Below are 26,545 nucleotides of genomic sequence, written 5' to 3'. Positions count from 1 at the left end.
ATGTGGCGCTGATTTTGAAGGGAAGGGTCATGGATGGAATGAACGTTGGGTCGTGGATGTGAACCATGGCTCAATGTAGATAATAATAACGATCTCTATAGCATGACAATCACATTCGTGGTTGACAATACGGAAACTCATGGATCAGATGGTGAATGGTCTTGATTTTTGACTTCGACCCAGCATAGACGACAACAATGAACCATGTAGCATGATAGCCACGATCCTTTAGAACTCATGATAACCTCGACCCTTTGTTGGTTACATCAGCGATCAACTATGTAGTACAATCACGATCATGTTAGATTTTGTAAGAAATTCTTATTATTGATTAGCAATCCACTACCATTTATATTATCATTCAACGCGCTAGCCATTCAATGGTCAACAAGTTAATCCCACGGACTGCTGAGGATGGAGCACCATGAAAAACATCACAAGGTTATTCTCCCTCTCCTTCTGAAGGGGTGGATAGTTTTCTACCCACCGTTGTATTTATAGAGAGGTTGGCTGTGAGAAATTATCTAATGGGCTAGAATTGTATGGAAATATGCTCATCTACACATTTTGATCTATTCTCGTTGAAGTGTATGGAAATCTGCCCATCAAAGTTAGGACATTGCATACATAGATATCAAAAATCCCATGTATATATATGTGTGGTAGTTATGAACATGTGGAGAACATGTTCGTCGGTGAATTTATTGTTATCATGAGAGTATTTTTGAGAGATTTGCAAAAAGAACAACTGGATCGTTGGTCGTGTTAATATTGGTCATTGTTGTGTGTTAATATTTTTGTGGTTCATTATGTAATAGATCGTGGTTGTCATCCATGCTCGATCATTGTTTTCAACAACGGCCTTAAGAGAAACGCGATCCATACGTCATGGAAGCCATGATCTATATGTAAGGGCAACAACGATCCCCATGTCACGACAACCACAACCAGTTAACGTGGTTATAAGGGCCGCGTCTTCTTATTATATTGTAAACTTTAGTGGAAGAAACTTGCAGAGTCTTGCGCATCAATGAGCTTCTCTTCTAGCAGTTATTGTGTTATATGAGTTATGGTTGCAATGTTATAAGGGTCAAGGTTTTCATGCTACATTGTTGTGATTGTAATATTATAAGGATTATAATTGCTATGTTATATTAATCGTGATTTTCATGTAGCCTGGATCATTGTTGTAGTGCGCAAGGTTCTGCAAGTTGAATTGGTCGTGGTTGTCATTAACAATGGATCAAGGACTTAACAACGGGTCATGGTTCTCAGTATATATGGATCGTAGTTTCCATGTTGTATGGGCCGTGTTCCTCATACGCTCATTGTTGTCGAATACGATTCAACATGGATGAGGACCACGATCCATTACAGCTGTGAACCACGACCAATTTAACATGAGAACACGACCCATATTAACTATGACCCGTTCGTCACGTATATCACGACTCATATAACACGACAACAACGACCCATATATCATATCATTCATGGTCCATGTATCATGACAACCACGATCCGTATAACATGATAGCCTTATCGAATGACAATTGCGATCAATGCTTCACGTTAACCACGAACCATATAACACGACAACCACGATTATTATTAGGCAACAACCATGACCCATTTCTCATTACATTCATGATCCATAATTCATAACAACCACAACCTATACAAAATTATAACCACGACCCATATTCAATAATAGTCACGACCCATATATCGTGTTTCGAACGCGATCATTACATTCCCTATTTGGGGAACAGTAGTTTTTCTCTTCTGAGAACATTCCAGGTATGGTGAAACGGTCGTTCAATGAAGGAGTTTGGGTCGTGGTTGTCATGTTAATGGGTTCGTGGTTGTCGTGTTAATGGGTCGTGGTTGTCATGTTAATGGGTTCGTGGTTGTCGTGATAATGGGTCATGGTTGTCAATTAGTGGGTTCGTGGCTATTACACGACCCATGTCACCTTACAATCATGACCCTTCCAATATGCAAATCACGGCTGATATAACATGACTCATATGTTTTGTGGTTGTGATTGTTGTTGATGTGCCCAGTGGATCGTGGCTCATATGTTTTGTGGTTCGTTGAGTTGGATTACCACATAACATAAGCCCCTTACTCTTTTAGTCTGAGCTCGATTGGGATGATCAGGGCATAATTAATGCAATTCGCTTCTTTGACCTCACGTGCGGTGCAACAGCTGAATCCCTTCGACTTCCGTCCTCTCGGGAAAGGACACATGACGACGGTTACGATTTACAGGCGGCGGGGTGAAGGAATGGCACCACGTGTAGCAGAGGATCGAAGAGACCCCTATGCTTTTAAATGACATTAAATGCTAGGAAGATTTTGACCTTGAAGCATGGGCTCAGGTATATTGTAATATTCCACGTGTCCTGTGGCGTTGATGCTTCTTTTTTACGGGGATGGAGGCAGGTAGCTTAAAGAGGAGGTGACCTCAGTGCCTTCTGATGGACGTCATCCTCTCCTTTGAACTAAGGATGACAGCGGCGTCGAAGAAGAGGAAGGCTCTTGAGGCTGAGACCGAGGCCGTTCTAGTTGTAGATTGGGCTAGGGCTGTGCCTGTTACAGCCCTTCTAAAGGCTGCTCTTGTTACTGCTCTGACCCCTGTTCCTAAGGCTTCGGAGGTTGGAGCTCCTGCCCGAGTCAAGGAGGTTGGAGCTCCTGCCCGAGTCGAGGCCATCACCATTTCATCACATTCTGCAGAGGAGTAAGCCCCCAAGGCGGGGCCTTCTAAGTCACGGAGGGAGGTAGTCGGGGAGACCCTCGGTGCAGAAGCCTCTTTGCTATCTACGATTTCCCATGCTGATGCTGAGCCCATGGTCGACCACCCAGATGCACTTGAGGCAGTTGTCCATGCTTCTGCAGTTAGCAGGGTTAGAGGAGCTTCTGCACCCTCTCCAAGGAGGGAAGCTTTCACATCCTCTCCAAAAGGGGGAGCTTCCACACCCTCTTTAAGGGTCCTGCCGCCCGGTTTTCACATGGCTCAGCTGAATCCTTAGGCAGCTAAGCACACACCGAAGGCGCAATTCGCCAACACCCTTTCCCACCACCACGTCAGCTTCATGGATGATTTTGTGGCTGTATGTTACAAGTCACTATTGAAGATGTTGCAGGTGAAGGAGATGGATCAGCTCGAAGCTGAGCTAGCCAAATTTGTGGCTGAAAAGGCTGAGCAGGACGCGGTGCGGGCCAAGTTTGTGGTGGAGAAGGCTGAGCAAGATGCTTAACGAGTCGTGCTCGAGAAGAGGCTGGAGACCTCTACTGCATAGCTGGAGGAAGGCTGTTGCAGAAGGCCAGGTGAGTGAGCTTGCACTTCAAGGTGAAGTCAACCAACTTCAAGCTTGCTTGGAAGTGGCCAAGCCTAAAGTCAGGAGTTTGCACCGGGACAACAAGGACCTGGAGTTCAGGGCCTTGAAGCCTGAGTCGGGGATCGAAGTGGCAAAAGAGGAGCTTGAGTCGAAGTTGCTGATGGCGGCAAACTGTCTAGTCCAGCAGCGAAAGGTCCTTGAGTCTGCTACGTCCGCAGAGAAGGCTTCCTTACGAGCAGAGCTCGAGGCTCAGGCGGTCTCACAAGCGGCCATGGTAATGGCGACATACAAGGACTCTACTAAGAGGGCTAAGGAGCTGGATAAATTATACTATTTCAGCTATGAGACTGCCTTTAATGCTTGCTTGGTCGAAGTTAGGAAGCTTTACCTGACCCTCAACTTTGACGCCCTCATGGCAGACACCGCCGGTGACACCGAGCCTGTCATAGCAGACATGCCCAAGAGCGCGCTTCCTGCTACGGAGATTGCCCAAGATGCCCCTGTCACCGAGGCTGTCGTTGATGCTAAGCCCCCCAGTTCAGTAGATAGTCCCTCTGCTTGGAGGGGATAACAAGTTTACATTTTTTTTTTATGTAAATGGCCCTCTTTTATGTTAATGACGATTGTTTGCATGGTCATGGTTGTCGTGTTACATGGATCATTGCAGACAACCACGATCTTATGAAAGCACAACCCAAACAATGACAATGACGAGGCATTCTAAATGTCAACTATGACCCATGCAACATGACAACCATGATCCGTATAACATGACAACCATATCGAATGACATCTGTGATTAATGCTTCACGTCAACCACGAACCATATAACACGACAACTACGATTTTTATTACACGACAACCATGACCCATTTCTCATTACATTCATGATCTATAATTCATAACAACCACGACCTATATAAAATTATTACCACGACCCATATTCAATGAGAATCACGACTCATATATCGTGTTTCGAGCGCGATTATAGGGCTTGTCTCTATCCGAGCCCGACCTTATAATCTAAATCGTTCCCTCTCCGCTTTTTTGAGTTCCAGGCTGATGTAAAAGCCCTATAAAAGATGTTAAAATTTTATCGATGAGCACCTACTCGCAGTTGGGGGACCCAGTGTGTAATGGCTTCTTCAGGATTCCAGGCTGATGTAACCTGGTTTCTTTTGGGTTCCAAGCTGACGTCAAAGCTCTACAAAATAACTCGTTATTTTGTAGCATGACAATAACGATCCGTACAATACAGTAACAACAATCCATAAAACATGAAAACCATGACCCTTAGCAACCGACACCACTACCCATGTTACTTTGAAAACCACGATCCATATATCATAACAGCCACCATTAAATTTACATGAAAAACACAATAAATAAAAACTATAACAACGATCCTTTGTCTAGGTCGTGTTTTGACAAAGTGAAGGAACGTGGTTGTCATATACGAAGGGTCGTGTTTATCAGCATAGAAGGTTGAGATGACTTTGATCAAGGGGAGCCCTACAGTAAGCTCCCTTCACTGGACCACGAAAGTCCTCACCATACCATGTTTGATCTTCACGATCTGTATTAAGTATCTGCAAGAAGGTCAAATAAATAGATACACCCCCATATAGGGAAACGGTCCTTTTTCACTGGTAAATCCATTACATTACATTCCCTGATGGGGAACGGTCGTTTTCCTTTTCCCAGAACATTCCAGGTATGGGGAAATGGTCATTGTATGATGGAGTTTGGGTCATGGTTATCATGTGAATGGGTTCGTGGTTGTCGTGTTAATGGGTCATTGTACTGACCTGAAAAATTTTGTGCCAAGACCCGAGTACTACCTCTATTTTTTCCTTAGAAACTTATTGTGGTAATTAGCGCTAAACTCGATTGCTTGTGAAATTTGCATCAATCACTTTAAATTTGATCTGCATGACTCAAAACCTGTAGAATCATTAGCGCTAGGTTACTCTGAAATCTGGGATTCATCTCTAAATCTAGTTGTTCTTGGGAATTTTTAGATGTTCTGGATCGGAACTGGACCGTGCGTCGAAAGTCCGATAGCGATGATCTTAGGCTGTTTTGGTCACCATGTTGGACTTGGCCATCACCTCAAAAATCAAGTCCATGTGATGTTCTGGGTCAATTTGATTGAGTCCGGAGTGAAGAGTGTGAGAACGGTTGGAAATTTAATAAGATTTTATAAAATCTGAGTCGTGTTGCTTGCGCGATGATTTTTAGCAATCTGATCATTGGATTCTGACCCAATTTCACCCTCTGATCAGGGAAGGTGGTCCAGGCATGTCCTTGTGCTTGTGGACCTGATCGAGATTCGGTGACCGTTGATTTGAGTGTGGTCTGCCACGGCAGATCTGAAGATTCGATCGGTACGAAAACTCAGCTTGACCTAGATCCATGGTCAGTGAGCTTAAGTCTGACCTTTCGTGGTAATAGGCCCACCGAAAGTGCTCCATTGGATCAAGAGATGCTTGTTTTGGTTATACCCTAAGTATACCTTGGCCCTGGGGTTATTTTCATCAATGTTAGGCCTATATATAGACCTTAAAACCCTAGCTCTCTTTTCCATACGAATTTCCTAACCCTAGCTAAGAAAGAGAGAGGAAAAGAGAGAGAAAGTGAGAGAGAAGTTGGTGAATCATCTTAGATTCTTTCCTATTCTTCTTCATCCTTAAACCTTCACTTTTGAATCATTATTCCGCTGATTCTGAGTTCATCCTTGGGTAAGTTAACCTAACCCTAATCTGTGTTAGAGCTTAGAATAGTCCTTGTGTTGTTGTAGCTCATTTCTATTCTTGCCTTAGGTTATCCTGTCGCCGTTGACGAAGACATATCGTCTGAAATCAGTTCGGTGTTCTTTTCTAGCTTAAGGTGTGGACTTTAAACGTATAGGTTATGGTTTTCAAGGCTTTCAATGCCAGTGAATGGTTTATTCTTGCTATGGATGAGTTTTCGCATGTCAAATGTTATGTTTATTTTGCGTTTCTGATATGCATGTGTTACATTGAGATTTATGTATTCTATGTGTATGTATAAAGTACCGTATGTGTATAAAATCTGAACATGTGATTGCCATGATTATTTGTCGTATACTTATGCTAACTGTATGTGCGACAACTCCTTGGTAAAAGGAATTGTCCAAATGTGTGTATTTCAACATACGTCATGTATGTTGTATTATGTATTCTAAGTGTTTGTAGAAATGTCTGAATGATCTAAAGTGCTACATTTTAACCTAATTGCGGGTGTTGAGAAGCGATTCTCAACACTCCTATTGATGTGTAGGATTTACTTCATGCAAGTTACATTCCTTGTTGTTTAAATTCAAGTATTACTTATGCTTAAATCCATGTCAAGTTGATATTCTTCAAATACTTACATACCGTATGATTTCGGATGTTGTTCCATTACTATTCTAAATTGTAGATATGAATATCTATTGTAGTGAAATGTGTGCGGGACTATGAGTTAGTCCAGGAAATCGGTAATCGACCCTAAGTTCGTGGCTGAGGTTGCTTTCGCCACGTAGGACGTGATTAGACGAACCTGAGTCGTATTAGAGTTGTCGGCAATGGTTTGGCCACGTGGAGTGTTTGCGCACTCTATGTTATTCAACCCAACGTGCGCTCGTGCTAGTCGAGTTCGTCAAGTAACCCGATTGTCCAATGTATGTTCACCATGTATGGACGCTACTGTTTGAATCTAGGGTACCAAACTTACCGATGAAATCCTATTAACCATGGTACCTTGATCCGCTAAGACTCATGAGCCGGACATGGTGGTATGGGACACCGTGGTCGAGTTGTCAGCCTATGCTGGGGTGACAAGCGTTCCCGTAGTGACCAGTGAGCAATTGAACTCGTGAGCCGATTATGGTGGTATGGGACACTATATTCGTGCTGTCGGCCTACATTGATTGGTGACGAGCCCTTTGTAGTGACCTCGAGCATGCCGGGATACCGCATTGAGGTGACGAGCCTTATTATGGTAACGAAGGTATGATAGGCGTGCATTGATTGGTGACGAGCCCTTTACAACGACCTCAAACCATATGATCGTATGAGATGCCTAGGACTGACGACCCTAGAATGGATCACTGTTTGGATGGTGATATGAGGAAGGTACCTTAGCTTCCCAATCCTGCTATATGAAAAGGACTAATAACAACTTGGTAATCATGTTCATGCACCGCATTTGCATGTGCTTTGTAGACGTGGCGCACTTTGAGGCGATGTCATGCATAACGTAAGATGAAGACACTGAGGGTGTACGCATGAGGGCACGCATCATTCTTCATGCATCTTTGCATTAACAAGAGTACTTAGGATATGTTTGACTATTCTGCTTTATCATTACTGCTTGATTAAACTGATAACATGTTGACCTTTACTTTATTGTTCCACTGAGTTGATCACTCACTCCCACATTCTGGGGCAGTGTTAAACACCCACCAAACTCTGTCTTAGCTGCAGATGTTGATGAGACTTCTGAGGCAGAGCGAGAGATCGATGATGATGAGGATGCTTTCTCTTTTATGCAGTTTTCAGACGGGTTCTAGAGAGCCTTGTTCTGATGCGCGGGATGCTGAGATTTCTTTTGGAATTAAATGATGTAATTTGATACTTGTAATTTTGATAGTAACACTTGAAATACGACCTGGTATGTATATGTATTTCAGGGATTTACACATACACATATATTTCTTTAAGTCTTCCGCTTGCTTTCTTCACTTATCCCTCAATTATATTTGCTATTTGGCTTAATCTATTCCATGTTTTATGCACTAATACAGACAACATACATCCATCATTAAATATGTTGCATAAGTGATGTTTTGGAATTCGGGAGCTGAGTTATGCTCGACCCCCGAATTTCAGGGCGTTACAAGTTGGTATCAGAGCATGATTTAGATTAAACCGGACCTGGGTTATGGTCACACACCGCATGCTGTCACCACTTTAGTGTATTTGGGTGCGAGTTTATCGTAGCTTGTGTGTTTGTGTTCCGTTACTTCTATCGGTGAAAGTTTACTGAAAACGATTACCGAGATTGAGTCTGTGCTCTCTCCTGATCACACACAGCGACCCAAAACCTCTCCTAGACCATCTATTAATGAGTCTAGATGGTTTATCATCCCATTTTAACCCTTTAATCTTCAAGAAATCTCTATTTGTATCAGATTTCTGCCCGAATGGCCCGATAGGCGTCGAATCATGCAAAGGGGCCGATCGGGGCATTTCCAGTGGGCCCCAGGGGGGACCCACATCATTTTAGAGTTGGGGGACTAGGAGGACCTCACCTAAATGGTGATCCATCACCGGTCGGTCCAAAGACCGGCGATGTCATCGCTGGTTCGGCGAGGCCTCGCCGATCAGCGGGCCAAGCCGAGCGGACCGGCTTGGGCCGATGAATGTATGGCCTAGTGTGGCCCACCCTTCTACAGTTTACTGGTTTAAACATCTTCTAAACCCTACTTTCTTCACAATCCTCCCTCCCAAGCTCTCCTTCCCTTCAAGTTCTTCTCCAAACTTCTCCAAATCTCTTCCAAATCTTCTTCTTCTTTCATTTTCGTGCACACCCATCTGACCCATCTCAAAACCCTCACCCCCATTGCTGATTTCACTCCATTTCCTTCTCATTTAAGCTCTCACATCCTCCTTTGGATCTTAAGTGTGTGGGAGCTTCCCCTTTTCTTCTTATTTCTCTCTTTCTCTCATTTCTCATGGCCCTCTTTGAGTTTATCACGGCCATCTTTTCCATCTCTACCCTTCTTTCTTTGATGGGGAAGAAGAGAGCGCTTGTGGATGAAGCCGGGCCTAACCGCCCAACCCGTGCATGGAGGCCGAGAGGTGCCGCCGCGAGCACGACCGTCGCTCATGAATTCCAGACCAAGTGAGACCTTGATCCTCGAGCTCCCATTGGTAGAACCTTGTTGCGGAGTTGTCACATGGAGTCTACGAAGGCCGTAGGGTCCTTTTTGAGGCTCATGTTGATCCGCGGCTGTTTGGCGAGTTTTTATTGTTGGAGCGTCTGGAAGGAGCTGGTTAGTGTCCCTTGTTTGAGGACGAGTATCGCGCGAATGCAAGTACTGTTCGAGCTTTTTATGCCAATATTCGTGATCCTTCGCTGGAGCCTCTGCAGTTCAAGATTCCTTGTGGTAGCGGTCAGGAGGCCACGGTCAACATCGCTTTGATATCCCGACTCCTGAATGTACCACTTGGTGAGGTGCATGCCAGTGAGAAGAATTTGAACAGTATGCGTGAGAGGGACCGTCGCACCTGGTTCTTGTGTGGTTGTTTGGTCGAATAGCAGCCTAATAAAAGTCTTCTGGCTACCAACATGACGGATGACTTCCGCTTGCTTCACCACATGTGTACGTTCAATGTATATCCGAGGTAGAGCAACCGCAGCGAGTGTACGCGTCTGATGGTAGATTTTCTATATCAGGTGGGGTAAGAAGTGAAGTTGTGTGTGCTGACGTATATCTTGCGTCAGATTATCCTTATCGCTCATTCGACTAGGAGGACCGAATCACTTCCTTTTGGCTACCTCATTTGTAAGCTTGCACATGAGTTTGGCTATAGGCTTGGAGCAGAAAAGCCGGTTCCTGTTCGTCATATTAATTTGATGACCCTTAAGCAGATGGAGATTGGTCCTCGTCATCAGGCCTCAGAGAGTGAGGATGAGTCAGAGAGTGATGAGGATGAGAGTTATGCTGAAGGTGGTGCTGAGATTGAAGAATAAACAGAGCAGGATGAGGAAGAGGTTGAGGCACAGGATACGAGTGAGAGCTCTCCTCCTGTCACACCAGAGCAGAGCGCAGATCAGACTGCTAGGGATGCCCGTATTGCTCGGCTTGAAGAAGGGCAGGCTGTTCTACGCTAGGATATCATGGATCTTCGAGGCCTTGTGAAGCATAAGTTTAAGAAGGTGACTCGAACTCTGAAGTCTATCCTGTGTTGCTTGCAGGATAAGGGTGCCCCGCCTCCATCTCTGAATTTCGACGAGTAGTTGTCGTTGTAGTCATCCTTTGCTTTGTTTGTTATTTCTTTCTGTGTATAGTCGTTGTTGGCTTTGTAGTTGGAGTTGTTTGTAGTTGTTTGTTGTTGTTTGAAGTTCTAGATGTTGTAGTTCACATGCTTTCCCTGTCGTGATTCATGTAATGCTGCACTACTTGTATTGCGACAATTTTGTCTAATGGAATGCATGTTTTTATCTTTGGAGTGTGCTGTGAATGCTGTGTGGATGGATTATGTGGACGTAGAATCTTACAGGTTGCATCCTCTGTTGAATGTAGGTATACCTCCTAAGGGTTCGAAGACTTCGGCCCGTCTCTCCTTAGTTGAGTCGCTTGCTGGGGTTCCTCCCTTGAGCGATAGCCAGTCAGATCCACAGACGGGCCCGTCTCATGCCGGTGTTAGGCCGACACCTATGGCTCCTCCAATCACGCATTTGGTTCCTGAGCCGAGCCGTGCATCTTCGTCCCCTCTGCCTACAGATAGATTTGAGCAGATTATGCTGTTGATGCAGCAGCAGCAGCAGCAGTTTCTCTCTTCCATGGCTGGCATCTTTGCTCAGTCAATGGGGGTGACTCCTACTTCACCTATGCCTCCATCTGGGAGCGCCAATGCCAGCGGTACTTTTGAGCGATTCCAACACTTACGACCTCCTACATTTGCGGGTTCTCATAGACCCGAGGAGGCCAAGTATTGGATCGATCGCATCTCTAAGATGCTGAGATCACTACACTGCTCTGAGGTTGAGCAGGTCGAGCTTGCCTCCTTCATGTTTGAGAAGGAGTCCAGTCTATGGTGGGACAGTGTTCTTCACACTGTCGAGGAAGGATTTGAGTGGTCGTGGCAGGCGTTTGAGGCACGCTTCCACGAGAAGTATTTTCCGGTTACATACCGACATGAGAAGGAGAGTGAGTTCCTTCTCCTCCGCTAGAGAGGGCTATCGGTGACGGAGTATGAGAACCGGTTCACTGAGCTAGGTCGGTATGTTCCTTTGATTCTGGGCGATCAGTCGATGAGGATGCGGTGCTTTTCTGAGGGAATGAGGCCTGAGATTCGATTGAAGATATGCTGTGCTAGCATTTCTTCTTATGCGGAGTTGGTGAGCATGTCCTTGCGAGCAGAGCAGGACGGGGACAGGTCGTCCCGTATGCGAACACCGTTGGTTCCTTGGCCGCGACTTGAGTTTCAGGGTGCACCTTTTTTTAGTAAGAGGCTGCGAACAGATTCTCCTCCTAAGTGTTCAGCGCCGCCTGCTCAGCAGATGAGAGCTGATCTTCGCTGTTCGTATTGTGGAAAGATGGGGCATTTGGACCATTTTTGCTTTTCGCTTATGTGGGCCAATGGTTTTACTCCACCACAGAGGATTACCCGTCTGATGCCTCAGGTTATTTCTCCTCCACCTCTTCGTTCAGCGCCAGCTCATCCATCCTTCAGACCTGCAGTACCTAGCTTCAGGCCACCTCAGCGGCCCATGGTTCCTCCACCGAATCGTCAGCAGCAGGCTCGAGTTCATGCGCTCTCAGCCGAAGCACCTATGTCTGACTTGGTGCCGAGATCCTTCGAGGTTACAGCACACATTGAAGGTATTCCCATTTCTGTGTTGGTGGATACAGGGTCCACTACCTCTCTTATATCATATGCGGCAGTTAGGCGTTTGGGTTTGAGCAATGTTTCTATGCTAGGAGTGATGCTTACTACCACTACGGGGATTTCCTCTGTTATGAACAAGCGTTGTATGGATTGTTTGGTCGATCTAGGAAGTGGATCGATCCGTGTTGATTTCTTTATCACACCTCTTTTTCATTACGATGTTTTATGAGTATGGATTGGCTCATGAGGATGCAAGCTAAGATTGATTGTGAAGCAAGGTCGGTGACCATCCATGGACCTGAGGGCGAGACAGTTACTTTCCCAGTTCAAGTCAGTTACCCTTTTCATCTTACTTATTATACTTCTCTATTGGAGAGTATGGCTGATTCAGTGTTTGATAGCACGCCGGTAGTTCGGGAGTTTGAAGATGTGTTTGAGTCGATTCCTGGATTACCTCCTCAGTGTGAGATTGATTTTACTATCGATCTCATGCCTGGTGCGGCGCCCATTTCTTTGCCCACCTATCGTATGCCTCCGAGTGAAATGGAGGAGTTGACGAAGCAGATAGATGGTTTGCTGAATTTGGGTTTTATTCGGCCTAGTGTGTTTCCTTAGGGAGCACCTGTCTTGTTTATGAAGAAGAAAGATGGTTCCTTGCGATTATGTATTAATTATCGCAGGCTGAATCTGGTAACTGTGATGAATAAGTACCCTTTGTCCAGGATAGATGATCTGTTTGATCAGTTGAAGGGGGCACGGTACTTTTTGAAGGTTGATCTGCAGTCAGGGTATCATCAGTTGCGCGTCAAGGATGAGGACGTGTAAAAGACCGCTTTCAGGACTAGCTTCGGTCACTATGAGTTCCTTGTGATGTCATTCGATCTTACGAACGCACCAACCGTGTTCATGGATCTGATGAACAGGGTGTTTCGGCCATTCTTGTTCCGATTCGTCATTATCTTTATCGATGACATCTTGATATATTCTGCAAGTCAAGAAGAACACGAGGAGCACTTAAGAGCAGTTTTGGATACTCTCAGGAAGAATTAACTCTTTGCGCAGTTCAAGAAGTGTGATTTCTGGAAAGAGGAAGTCAAGTTCCTGTGGCATGTGGTGTCTAAGGAAGGGATAGCCGTCGATCTTGCCAAGGTAGCTACAGTGCAGGATTGGAAGCAGCCTGGTTCAGTTACTGAGGTAAGGAGCTTTCTGGGTCTTGCAGGCTATTATCGACGCTTCATTCAAGACTTCTCGAAGATTGCCAGACTGTTGTCGCAGTTGACACGGAAAGATTTGAAGTTTACTTGGAATGAGATGGCAGAGTTAGCTTTTCAAGAGCTGAAGGACAAGTTGACGTCCGCCCCTGTGATAGTATTGCCAGAGCAAGGGGTTAAGTATATTATATATACTGACGCCTCTCGCGTTGGTCTGGGTTGTGTCCTTATGCAGAAGGACAGGGTGATTGCTTATGCTTTGCGTCAGTTGAGGAAACACGAAGAGAATTAACCAACGCACGACCTGGAGTTAGCAGTTGTCATTTTCGCATTAAAGCTCTGGAGACATTACCTCTATGGTGAGGAGTTCGAGCTCTTTTGTGACCACAAGAGCCTTAAGTATATTTTCATGCAGCGTGACTTGAATATGAGGCAGCGCCGATGGATGGAAACATTGAAAGACTTTAAGTTTGATGTTTCATACCATCCGGGCAAGGCGAACCTTGTGGCAAATGCGTTGAGTCGTAAGAAGGCTATTGAGTTTGCGGCTCCGTTGATGATAGCAGAGTGGGATATGTTGGAGTTTGTGCGAGACTTTGAGCAGAAGCTTACGGTGGAAGAGCCGTATGAGGTTATCGCACACATTCGTGTACAGCCCCTTATCAACGAGAAGATCGTTGCAACTCAAGCAGATGATGAGCTTTTGTGAAGATGAGAAAGCGGGTTGGTACAGATGAGAACTCTGACTGGAGTGTTAGTTCTGATGGGGGCCTACGATTTCGTGGCCGGTTATATGTTCCTAACATCCCTGACTTGAGACGGGAGGTTCTCGAGTTAGCCTATAGTTCTAAGCTTGCGATGCATCCAGGTAGCATGAAGATGTATCAGGATATGAGGAGATCTTATTGGTGGGACAATATGAAGGTCCACATTGCTGAGTTTGTATCTCGTTGTCTCACGTGCCAACAGGTCAAGGCAGAGCATCGCCGACCTCCTAGGCTGCTGCAGCCCATGCCCATAGCAGAATGGAAGTGGGACTTCATCTCTATGGATTTTATTTCTGGGTTGCCGAGAACGAGGAAGGGATATGATTATATTTGGTTGATCATCGACCGATTGACGAAGTCAGCGCATTTCTTACCTATCAGAGTCATAACTCTGCAGACGAGTTGGCTAGGCTGTATATCAAGGAGATTGTGCGTCTGCATGGAGTTCCCTTGGAGATTGTGTCTGATAGAGACACGGGTTTCACATCTATCTTCTGGACTCATATTCAGGAAGTGATGGGAGTGAAACTGAAGTTTAGCACCGCGTTTCATCCGCAAATAGATGGGCAGACGGAACGCGTGAATCAGGTCCTGGAAGACATGTTGCGAGCTTGTGTTTTGGATTTCAAGGACAGTTAGGATGATTGTCCCCAGTATGCAGAGTTCGCGTATAATAACAGTTTCCAGGCAAGTATTGGCATGGCTCCCTATGAGGCGTTGTATGGTCGCCCATGCAGAGCACCGCATTGCTGGGCAGAAGTTGGCGAGCGTAGTTTTCTTGGCCCAGAGTTAGTGCAGGTGACTTCAGAGAAAGTTGACGTTATTCGACGTCGACTTCTGACAGCCCAGAGTAGGCAGAAGAGTTATGCTGATACGAGGCGTCGACCGCTTGAGTTTGAGGTTGGAGACCATGTATTTCTGAAGGTCTCTCCTATGAAGGGAGTTCTGCGGTTCGGTAAGAAGGGAAAGCTTACGCAGAGATTTATTGGTCCAGTTCAAGTTATGGATCGAGTGGGAGCAGTAGCATACCGCCTTGCTTTGCCCACACCTCTTGCGGGCGTGCATAACGTATTTCATGTTTCTATGCTGAAGAAGTAAGTTCCTGATCCTTCGCATATTATCAGTTGGGAGCAGGTGCAGTTGAGTGAGGATGCCACTTATGTACTGCGACCGACGCGTATTCTGGACAGGAAGGAGCAGGTATTGCATAGCAAGGTCATCCCTCTTGTGAAGGTGTTATGGACGCATCATAGTGAGGAAGAAGCTACTTGGGAATCTGAAGCTGAGGTTAGAAAGAGCTACCCTCAGATCCTTGAGGAATATGAGACGGTATGAATTTCGAGGACGAAATTTTGTTTAACGGGGGTAGATTGTAATGACCCAAAAAATTTTGTGCCAAGACCCGAGTACTACCTTTATTTTTTCCTTAGAAACTTATTGGGGTAATTAGCGCTAAACTCGATTGCTTGTGAAATTTGCATCAATCACTTTAAATTTGATCTGCATGACTCAAAACCTGTAGAATCATTAGCGCTAGGTTACTCTAAAATCTGGGATTCATCGCTAAATCCAGTTGTTCTTGGGAATTTTTGGAAGTTCTGGATTGGACCTGGACCGCGCGTCGAAAGTCCGATAGTGATGATCTTAGGCTGTTTTGGTCACCATGTTGGACTTGGCCATCACCTCAAAAATCAAGTCCATGTGATGTTCTAGGTCAATTTGATTGAGTCCGGAGTGAAGAGTGTGAGAACGGTTAGAAATTTAATAAGATTTTATGAAATCTGAGTCGTGTTGCTTGTGCGATGATTTTAAGCAATCTGACTGTTGGATTCTGACCCAATTTCACCCTCTGATCAGGGAAGGTGGTCCAGGCATGTCTTGTGCTTGTGGACCTGATCGAGATTCGGTGACCGTTGATTTGAGTGTGGTCCGCCACGGCTGATCTGAAGATCCGATCGGTACGAAAACTCAGCTTGACCTAGATCCATGGTCAGTGAGCTTAAGTCCGACCTTTCGTGGTAATAGGCCCACCGGAAGTGCTCCGTTGGATTGAGAGAGGCTTATTATGGTTATACCGTAAGTATACCTTGGCCCTGGGGTTATTTTCATCAATGTTAGGCCTATATATAGACCTTAAAACCCTAGCTCTCTTTTCCATACGAATTTCCTAACCCTAGTTAAGAAAGAGAGAGGAAAACAGAGAGAAAGTGAGAGAGAAGTTGGTGAATCATCTTAGATTCTTTCCTATTCTTCTTCATCCTTAAAGCTTCACTTTTGAATCGTTATTCCGGCAATTCTGAGTTCATCCTTGGGTAAGTTAACCTAACCCTAATTTGTGTTAGAGCTTAGAATAGTCCTTGTGTTGTTGTGGCTCATTTCTATTCTTGCCTTAGGTTATCCTGTCGCCGTTGACGAAGACATATCGTCTGAAATCAGTTCGGTGTTCTTTTCTGGCTTAAGGTGCGGACTTTAAACGTATAGGTTATGGTTTTCAAAGCTTTCAATGCTAGTGAATGGTTTATTCTTGCTATGGATGAGTTTTCGCATGCCAAATGTTATGTTTATTTTGCATTTCTGATATGCATGTGTTACATTGAGATTTATGTATTCTATGTGTATGTATAAAGTACCGTATGCGTATAAAATATGAACATGTGATTGCCATGATTATTTGTCGTATACTTATGCTAACTGTATGTGCGACAACTCCTTGGTAAAAGGAATTGTCCAAATGTGTGTATTTCAACATACGTCATGTATGTTGTATTATGTATTTTAAGTGTTTGTAGAAATGTCTGAATGATCTAAAGTGCTACATTTTAACCTAATTGCGGGCATTGAGAAGCGATTCTCAACACTCCTATTGATGTGTAGGATTTACTTCATGCATGTTACATTCCTTGTTGTTTAAATTCAAGTATTACTTATGCTTAAATCCATGTCAAGTTGATATTCTTCAAATACTTACATACCGTATGATTTCGGATGTTGTTCCATTACTATTCTAAATTGTAGATATGAATATCTGTTGTAGTGAAATGTGTGTGGGACTATGAGTTAGTCCAGGAAATCAGTAATCGACCCTAAGTTCGTGGCTGAGGTTGCTTTCGCCACGTAGGACGTGATTAGACGAACCTGAGTCGTATTAGAGTTGTCGGCAGTGGTTTGGCCACGCGGAGTGTTTGCGCACTCTATGTTATTCAACCCAACGTGCGCTCATGCTAGTCGAGTTCGTCAAGTAACCCGATTGTCCAATGTATGTTCACCATGTATGGGCGCTACTGTTTGAATCTAGGGTACCAAACTTACCGATGAAATCCTATTAACCATGGTAACTTGATCCGCTAAGACTCATGAGCCGAACATGGTGGTATGGGACACCGTGGTCGAGCTGTCAGCCTACGTTGGGGTGACGAGCCTTCCCGTAGTGACCAGTGAGCAATTGAACTCGTGAGCCGATTATGGTGGTATGGGACACTATATTCGTGCTATTGGCCTACATTGATTAGTGACGAGCCCTTTGTAGTGACCTCGAGCATGCCGGGATACCGCATTGAGGTGTCGAGCCTTATTGTGGTAACAAAGGTATGATGGCGTGCATTGATTGGTGACGAGCCCTTTGCAACGACCTCAAACCATATGATTGTATGAGATGCCTAGGACTAACGACCCTAAAATGGATCACTGTTTGGATGGTGATATGAGGAAGGTACCTTAGCTTCCCAATCTTGCTATATGAAAAGGACTAATAACAAATTGGTAATCATGTTCATGCACCGCATTTGCATGTGCTTTGTAGACGTGGTGCACTTTGAGGCGATGTCATGTGTAACGTAAGATGAAGACGCTAAGGGTGTACGCGTGAGGGCATGTATCATTCTTCATACATCTTTGCATTAATAAGAGTACTTAGGACATGTTTGACTATTCTACTTTATCATTACTGCTTGATTAAACTGATAATATGTTAACCTTTACTTTATTGTTCCACTGAGTTGATCACTCACTCCCACGTTCTGGGGCAGTGTTAAACACCCACCAAACTCTGTCTTAGCTGCAGATGTTGATGACACTTCTGAGGCAGAGCGGGAGATCGATGATGATGAGGCTGCTTTCTCTTTTATGCAGTTTTCAGACGGGTTCTAGAGAGCCTTGTTCTGATGCGCGGGATGCTGGGATTTCTTTTGGAATTAAATGATGTAATTTGATACTTGTAATTTTGATAGTAACACTTGAAATATGACCTGGTATGTATATGTATTTCAGGGATTTACACATATACACATATATTTCTTTAAGTCTTCCGCTTGCTTTCTTCACTTATCCCTGAATTATATTTTCTATTTGGCTTAATCTATTCCATGTTTTATGAACGAATACAGACAACATACATCCATCATTAAATATGTTGCATAAGTAATGTTTTGGAACTCGGGAGCTGAGTTATGCTCGACCCCCGAATTTCAGGGCATTATAGTCATGGTTGTCATATTAATGGGTTCGTGGTTGTCTTGATAATGGGTCATGGTTGTCATTTAATGGGTCCGTGGTTGTTACACGACCCATGTCACCTTACAATCACGACCCTTCCAACATGCAAACCATGACTCATATAACATGACATGAACGAGCCATATCTACTAGAACCCACGAACCATATTCCGTCACACATATGACCCATGTTCAGGGGTGCATGTTGAAGCCCAATTCTTTGGCCCATAACTTTGTAACTATGTTATATGGTCGTGGTGTTAATGTTCGATGGGTCGTAGTTGACATGATGGTTTATATCGTGTTTTCATTGTTTATGGCTTGCTGTAGTCATGATATATGGATCGTGTATTCAAATTTTATGGACCAATATGACATCGACACGTAAAAAGATGTAATGATGAAAATTAAGGTCGGTGCAGGCGCGCTTTCCTGCGAATGCCTTTAACAGGAAGTTCCTTCGCTGGAATCCCAAGTGGGCCCCACCCTGATGTTTTGAGAAATCTATCCCGTTCATCCATTTTTCTAGATCAATTTAGGGCTTGAGACAAAAAGTGAGCAGGATCCATGACTTAGGTGGACAGCGTTAAAGGAAAATGTGGGTAGGGAAATTCCAACCATTGAAACTTCCCTGGGGTCGACAGTTATGTTTACATGTCATCCATACTGTTCATAACATATTTCCTAATGGGATGAACTGAAAACACAAATATTGTCCTGACACAATACTTCGGCTGCCCTATAAATATTTCAACTGTGGAAGTTCAATCCTCACGTTTTCAGCACATTTGAGCCTTAGATCCAGTTCATTAATGGTTCCAAGCCCTAAACTGAGCTCTAAAAGTGGATGGGCGGAGTTGATTTCTCACAAACATCACGATGGGCCACAACCCACAATCTTAGTTTGTACTGAAAAAATATGTCGCATGTACATACATTACATTAAAATGGCGTGTAAAAGGCGCTAAGTTCGCATACGATTCCCAACGCATAACATCAATCATCGATCATCTTGGTCAAGTCCATAGGCCCATCATAAATCGGATCTAATCCATTGGAATAGTTCATGGCTGATGGATTCCTTCGATAAGTTTAATAGCGACACGTATCGAGCCATCAGTGGCCCACACTACGTAAAGATGACAAATTATGGGATTTTACGAAACCTGTTGGTTTGAACTGTTATGGTCCATTGGATTTAAATATTCTAATCATTTATTGGGTAATTCTGTTTCTTGTCGTTACAAATAGAATGGTCCGTGTGGATAAGAGAAAAGGCAGTTCGGTGTGACTTATAAACAACCGAGCTTGGAATGTATATAGTGTAAAGCAATCGCTTCTCCCCATATGGAACACCGATTTTATATATATTATGTATTTATATATTTATATATTTAGAGCATCTTCTCTGGGACCGCTTCACTTCTTATCCCTACCCTTTTTTTTACTAGTTTTGAATCTTCTTCACTGGGCCCCTCCATTGCCACTCAGCGAGTACATCTATAAAATTTGAGTGCAGCTCAGTTCTTATAAATGGTAAAGCAAGGTAATGGTTGACAGGGACAGTATGTTGTTGTTCATATGTTATGTGTGTAGTGTTGTCAACCACGACCCAGTATATATGATAGCAACGATTTGTATAGCATGACAACAACAACGTGGTTGTGATCATGGTTGATATGCCCAATGGATCGTGGTTGACAAGCACAGTGGATCATTGCTCACATGTTATTTGGGCTAAGGCTATGAGTCATGGTAGTCATGCTATATGGGTAGTGGTTATGCCCACATAGATGACAACAACGAACCGTATAGCGTGACAACCATGATCGTGGTTGTAATTAATTGTAAACGACAACAACAATCTATATAGCATGACAATCATGATCGTGGTTGTTATCATTGTTGATGTGACCAGTAGATCATGGCTCACATGTTATGTGGGTCATAGATGTGAACCACAACTCAATAGATCGTGGTTGACAGGGACAGTTTATGTCGGAAGTCAATGTGAACCACGACCTATTGTATATGACTACAACGATATGTATAGCGTGACAATCATGATCATGGTGAGTTGTGATCATGGTTAAAATGCCCAATGGATCGTGTTGACACGATCGTGGGTGGGTGGTTAGTTTGCCTATTGGATCGTGGTTGGCAGCACGGTGGATCGTGGATCACATTGTGGGTGGGTGGTCTTGACCGTCGACCTCAACCTAGAGTAGATGACAACAACGAATCGTGCTGCTTGACAACCCTGATCCTTTAGAACACATGATAACCATCACCCTTTGTTGGTTACATCAGCGATCAACTATGTAGTTCATTTATGATCATGTTAGACTTTACAAGACCTTATTATTAATTGATTAACAGTCAATGACCATATTGGAATGCAGGTCGAGGGAAGCCAATGATGACCACGTGCTTAGACTTCGTAGAGGCATGGGTCTCTCCCAAGTGCTCCATCATTTTTTGGAGCATATGATTGTAGATATGGAGAAGAATCCTGATAGACAAAATATATTTAGAGAGATATTTTGGATTTCTTCTTCACTTTCCATTAACTGTGTGGGGGGCACACTCCCAGATCTTGCATTGCCTAATGCAAAGGCATGTTGGTGATCTGAAATTTGATGTTCCAAGCACCAAGATAAAATTTACTGAGCTCGACTTTGCTTTAATAATGGGTCTTAAGTTTGGACCAATTAGGATAGATGGTGACGGTCGTGCCGAGGCCAGAAGAGTAGAGGGAGGAAGAGGTATTAGGGAGACCTACCTGAGAGCAGGTAGTGTTAGTAAAAAAGAACTGAAAGAAGCCAATTTGTCACTCGCCGATAAAGATGAACATATGGACGCGGTGAAGCTGGCTCTAATAATTTACGTTGAGAATCTATTAGTTGGATCTCCGTAAAAGAATAACTATGTTGATACATTTATCGACATGGTCGATGACTTGGATTCTTTTAATAACTACCATTGGGGCAGTGTGGGGTATGATTATTTGAAGAAAGGGGTTAATAATGCATCTGGCATTATTCAAACGACTGGCTGGTACCCCAAATTATATAACTTATGCGGATGCGCATTCGCCCTGCAAGTACATTATTCTTGTCTTGGTTCATAATCTAAGTTTGAATTTTTACTCCATACATGTCAATCGATATGTAATGCATGATAATTGATCTTAAGCAGATCTGGGCCTATGAACAATTCCCAAAACTCACTAGTGATAGTGAGTGGGCAGATAGAAGACTGCCTATAATGATTCCTCGAATCCTAAATTGGAATATGAAGAAAGCAGGTAGATATCGCACCTTATCCGCCATCTTCACAGCTGTATCTATAAGAGTTATTTAAAGAGTAATGTATTTTAATTATGTAGTATGTTTATAATTAATAAATAAATTAATTTTACCCATGCAGGTGATGCTAACTTCAGAGCTTCAACCGACAGTCGAAGAAGCAGAGATGAGACTTATACGAATGACAAGGCTTGATGGGCAGCACCCACGATAGTGACAACGGTGGTGGAGGATGAAATAAGAAATAAAGTGGAGGCTGATCTTACAGCCTCCCTCTCAGAAATGAGAAATGAATTTGGGGCAGAGGTTAAAACCTCCGTCTAGGAAGATATTAGCAACGTATTGAGAGATAATAAAAAAATTAAGATCCGTAATAAAGAAACTTAATAAGCGGATTAAGTTCCTTATCACTGAACTGGAAGGAATAAAGGAAGAGTTTGGCGGAGAAATAAAGAACCTCAAGGCAGATAATGCTTCTTTACGTGAAGAAGTGAAGTCGTTGAGAGACGACATTAATACAAAATATGTATGTGAAATTGCCCTGTTTTATTATTCGTTAATAGGTCTCTGTGAATGTATTGTCTTATATAATGATTTTAATATGGGTCAACAACACAACAACAACAATTGTTGATGATGGGATGGACCATCTCCAACATTTTGAAGATGGGACGAGCCATCTCAAAGATGACATTACTTCACAGCGAGGGTAGATGAATCAGCTAATAGTTGAGTTTCAGTCAACGAAGGTAAATGAAAAATGGATCGTGGTTATCATCCACATATGATCATTATTACCATCCAATAAAGGTCATGGCTGCCATGCACATCGGGTAGTGGTTAATACATGACCCAACATTGGTGGCTACCATGTTTCAGCCAAGAGTCGTGCTTTCGTGTAAAATGGGTCGTGGTTTCTATGAACTATGGGTTGTGGTTATTATAAATGGGAAATACATAATAATATAGTACTCCATTATAAGAATTCGTTGCTTCGATCAGCCCTCTTGTAAGAGAGAATGTTTCACTGCAAGAGCAGGTGAAGCAACTTAGAACGGAGATCTAGGCAATGAGGGTACATGAAATTGAATTTATCAATTTATCCTGAATCTTATTTGGTCGTTGTTTTGTCCCGCTTTGGCTCATTTCTGGTGTATGATTTTATTACAGGACAATGTCCTTTTGACCAGCCCTCCGATCGTGGAGAATGCTTCGCTGCTGGAGCAGATGAAGCAGTTTGAAAAGGAGATACAGGGGATGAAAGTATGTGAAGTTGAATTTTTCTGGAATCTTAGTGGTCATTGTTGTGTCCCTCTTTGGGTCGTGGTTATGATACAGTTTCGGTCGTTGTGACAAGCCCATGTCCATTCAATGGGTGATCTCAAGGAAGAGAATGCATATATGAATGAGCAGATGAAGCATATTGAAGAGGAGATGCAAGCAATAAAGGTATATGAAATTGAATTTTGGTTGTAGTTGTGTTCCATATTTGATTGTGGTCATTATGAAGGTCAGATCATTGTTATCATGTGCGATTGGTCGTGTTTATTATCCATATGGGTCATGGTTGACGTTACAACCCAATGTTGACGATGTAGGATAATATGTACGTGGTTTGCCTTTGGATTATTAACATTTAGCAGGTCACTATGAGTCTAATGTCTTATAATATACAGGTTTATAACAGGTCAGCAGCTCCACCGTTGAGGCTAGGATGAGCTAACTCACTAATGGATCATGGTTTCCAGCCACAGTGGGTCGTGGGTGGCTGGTGCATGACCCAATTTAGATGATAGACACGATCTAATGAGGACCATTTTGTTATGCCCACAATTCAGGTCATTGTTATCGTCTATTAGTCGTGGTTATCGTGTAATAATTTGTCGTGGATATCGCCCAGAGTAGATTGTATATGAACAGCGACATAGTATGGATGACAGACACGATTCACGAACTAGGACAATTGTGAAGCTTGACCTTACGTGGACAACAACCACGATCCACGTCACTACATGGATGACAGCATGACTTCACTACATGACGTGTTGAAATACATAAAAATTAAATAATATGCTTGTGTTACAGGAGAAAATCACTCCAGTGCAAAGCAACGAAGAAGAAATTCTGAATCTGAAGGAGCTTCATGCTATGCTGAGCCAGGATATGAATCTAATAAAGGATGAAGCTAATAAGAAAACTGTACGTGAAATTGCATTTGGATCGTGGTTTTCAATGGGCATTATGTTGTGAATTGCATAGATAATATATCTTACAACTCAACATCGTTACTTCGCAAGTGTGTGAGGAAGGGAGACCACACCGTGATGCAGTAGAACCCCACTGAGCTCTACCTGTAAAGGAGAGTCGTCAGGGGTACGTGGATTTGCACCAAGCTCTAACTGAAGCTGAAGACAACGAGTTGAGAGTTGTCAGAGTATCATCAGATTCACCTATCTGGTTGAAGAGCATCTATGACATAAAATCATGGGTCGACTCTGAGGTAAGTTTTTAAATACGTTCTGATTCTTTATTTATTTATTTAATATCGATGTATGAAAATTATATCACACGACTTCCTCATTGTGTAGGTCATCGATATATACCTACGCTACCTATAAGTGCGTCAGGAAAAGTGACTACGAGGTAAACAAGACTGCGCATTCCTCTCGTTGATATTTATGGTAATGTGAATTTGAGGTCCATAGTTATCTCTAAAACATCATTAATTATTTATGTTTCTGACCCTTTCTAATATATCAGCAGTAAATCATGGAAGACTAACTCAGTGATTTGCAAACTTATGGAGCCGGCAACCATAAGGATTGATAGACCATCATTAAGAATGGCAAATTGAATGAAATGCCTATAGAAATAGTCGACGGTCGAGGTAAATCGAAGCCTCTATGGAAGTATGAAGTGGTAAGAGCTTATTTACTAGCACATATATATGAACTTAAATGATATTATTCATTTTAGAAAGGCAAGTCTTCTAACTGTTGTATATTTCTTATGCTTGATAGTTATACATCCCACTCAATGTGAGGGGCCAGCACTGGTTCTTGGCTATTGTTAATCTGAAGAAGAGAGATGTCACTTTGTACAACAGCCTGAGTACCGAGTTGAAAGAGAACAACGAGTTGATTGTCGTGCAGATAACGGACGGACTGAGATGGCTATTTCATATTCTTGATAATGGATCTAAGAACTGGGAGAAGCCATGGAGTTTGAAGACAATCAGTGATAGACCTGGACAAGACAACTCGGATGATTGTGGCATGTTCATGCTAAAATATATAGACTTCTTGAGCAGCATGCGCAAAATTGACTTCATGAAGGTGTGTATATATATATATATATATATATATATATATATATATATATATATATATATCATTTACATTTAATCTTTATTGCTCTGTCATTTGATTTAATATTACTTTGTTCTTTTTCCATAGGAAGACATTATTAAATTTCAAAACATAGTTGCATACGACTGTCTGCAACTCACGAAGTCAGAAGATGAGGCTGTCAACCTAAAAAAAAAAGAAGAGATGATGTGTGGACCACCGAAGAGGGTCAAATATTGATTTATAATTAATGTTGAATGGATTGGTGTATTTGATGTTTCTTATACATATTTTCTATTATGGTTTAGTGAATGAGATGGGTCGTGGATATGCCGACCAATGTATTGTGATTAACATCCACAATGGATCGTGATTGGAAACAATCACAAAGTTTGTATGACAACAATGACCCCGTTCTGTGATTGTAACTTAGATGCACAATGGATCATGCTTGTTAGCCAGGTTGGTTGACATCCACATGGATCGTTGCTGTATACGGGTGAACGTGGATGGAAGGCGATTCATATATCGTGACAGCCACGACCCATGTAGCATTAAAACTGCGACCCATACTAACTACGACAAACTCAAATGTTCGTGAATGTGACAAACATTGGGTGGTGATGTAATACATGATGGATAGTTGTTGGAAAACACAATCCATTGTATATGTCAACCACGACCCTATCATTGGATCGCATGGTACACAAGAACAACGCACTGTGGTTTTCATCCACATTAGAACGTGGTTGTCATCCACACTAGATCGTTGTTCACAACTATGACCATGTAGTTGGATCTCGTGGTTGACAAGCACAATGGATCAGTGTTGTGAATATATATGGGAAGTAGTTATTATCACGTGGCGAGCTGCTAAAGAGAAGGTAGTTAGTTAGTTCTGTTCTTCAACAATGTTTTTCTGCTAGCTAGGTGCCAGTTGAAATTGTTGTGTTGCCAAAGCTCCGAAATTATCTTCAGAACTTCCTGTGGAGGTAGTTGAGCTTCGTGGAGATCATTAACGAAAGGGAAGGGATCACCCGTGACGGAAGAAAGCGAGATGGACTCGTTGCCTTTTCTAAATATCGATCAAAGCAATCCGAAAAAAATTGCATTAGGTGTTGTAATAAGATAAGGTTTTGATAAAGGTTTTATACATAGTTGATCGTGGTTTTATTCAGTTGGATCATGGTTGTCATCCAACACAGGATCATGGATAGAGTAAAGAGGAAAGGAACCACGACGCATATAAGATGAGAACCATGACCCATTTAAATGGGTCATATTTGTTAAGTTATATGGGTCATTTTCCGATGTTATATGGTAGTTGTTGTCATGTTATGTGGGTCATGGTTGTTACGTTACATTTCCTTGGTTGTCGGAAGATTTCTTGTGGTGTGACCAGCATATAAGGTGTAACACACCACATGAAATCAGCAGACAGCGACGACCTATG

The 26,545-nt window shown here is 43.0% G+C and overlaps 1 protein-coding gene across 1 annotated transcript; it reads left to right on the top strand.

Annotated features, from left to right (window-relative positions):
* The first annotated feature begins 22,814 nt into the window (after positions 1-22,814).
* LOC131226160 (uncharacterized) lies at positions 22,815-26,088 on the top strand. Its single transcript, XM_058221885.1, has 6 exons — positions 22,815-22,820; positions 22,916-23,008; positions 23,831-23,944; positions 24,105-24,245; positions 24,766-25,080; positions 26,023-26,088. The coding sequence occupies exons 1-6, from the start codon at positions 22,815-22,817 to the stop codon at positions 26,086-26,088; spliced, it is 735 nt and encodes a 244-aa protein (XP_058077868.1).
* Positions 26,089-26,545: the final 457 nt, after the last annotated feature.

This window comes from Magnolia sinica, chromosome 2 (assembly GCF_029962835.1).
Source record: "Magnolia sinica isolate HGM2019 chromosome 2, MsV1, whole genome shotgun sequence".
NCBI classification, from domain to species: domain Eukaryota; kingdom Viridiplantae; phylum Streptophyta; class Magnoliopsida; order Magnoliales; family Magnoliaceae; genus Magnolia; species Magnolia sinica.
This window is presented reverse-complemented; position numbering and strand designations above follow the sequence as displayed.

What these genes read in the sequence shown, in the direction of transcription:
- LOC131226160 (XM_058221885.1), top strand. An exon ending in AGGAGATACAGGGGATGAAA is followed by an intron (nt 23,009 to 23,830) that starts GTATGTGAAGTT and finishes CTTGTGTTACAG; the next exon opens with GAGAAAATCACTCCAGTGCA. An exon ending in GCAAAATTGACTTCATGAAG is followed by an intron (nt 25,081 to 26,022) that starts GTGTGTATATAT and finishes TCTGCTAGCTAG; the next exon opens with GTGCCAGTTGAAATTGTTGT.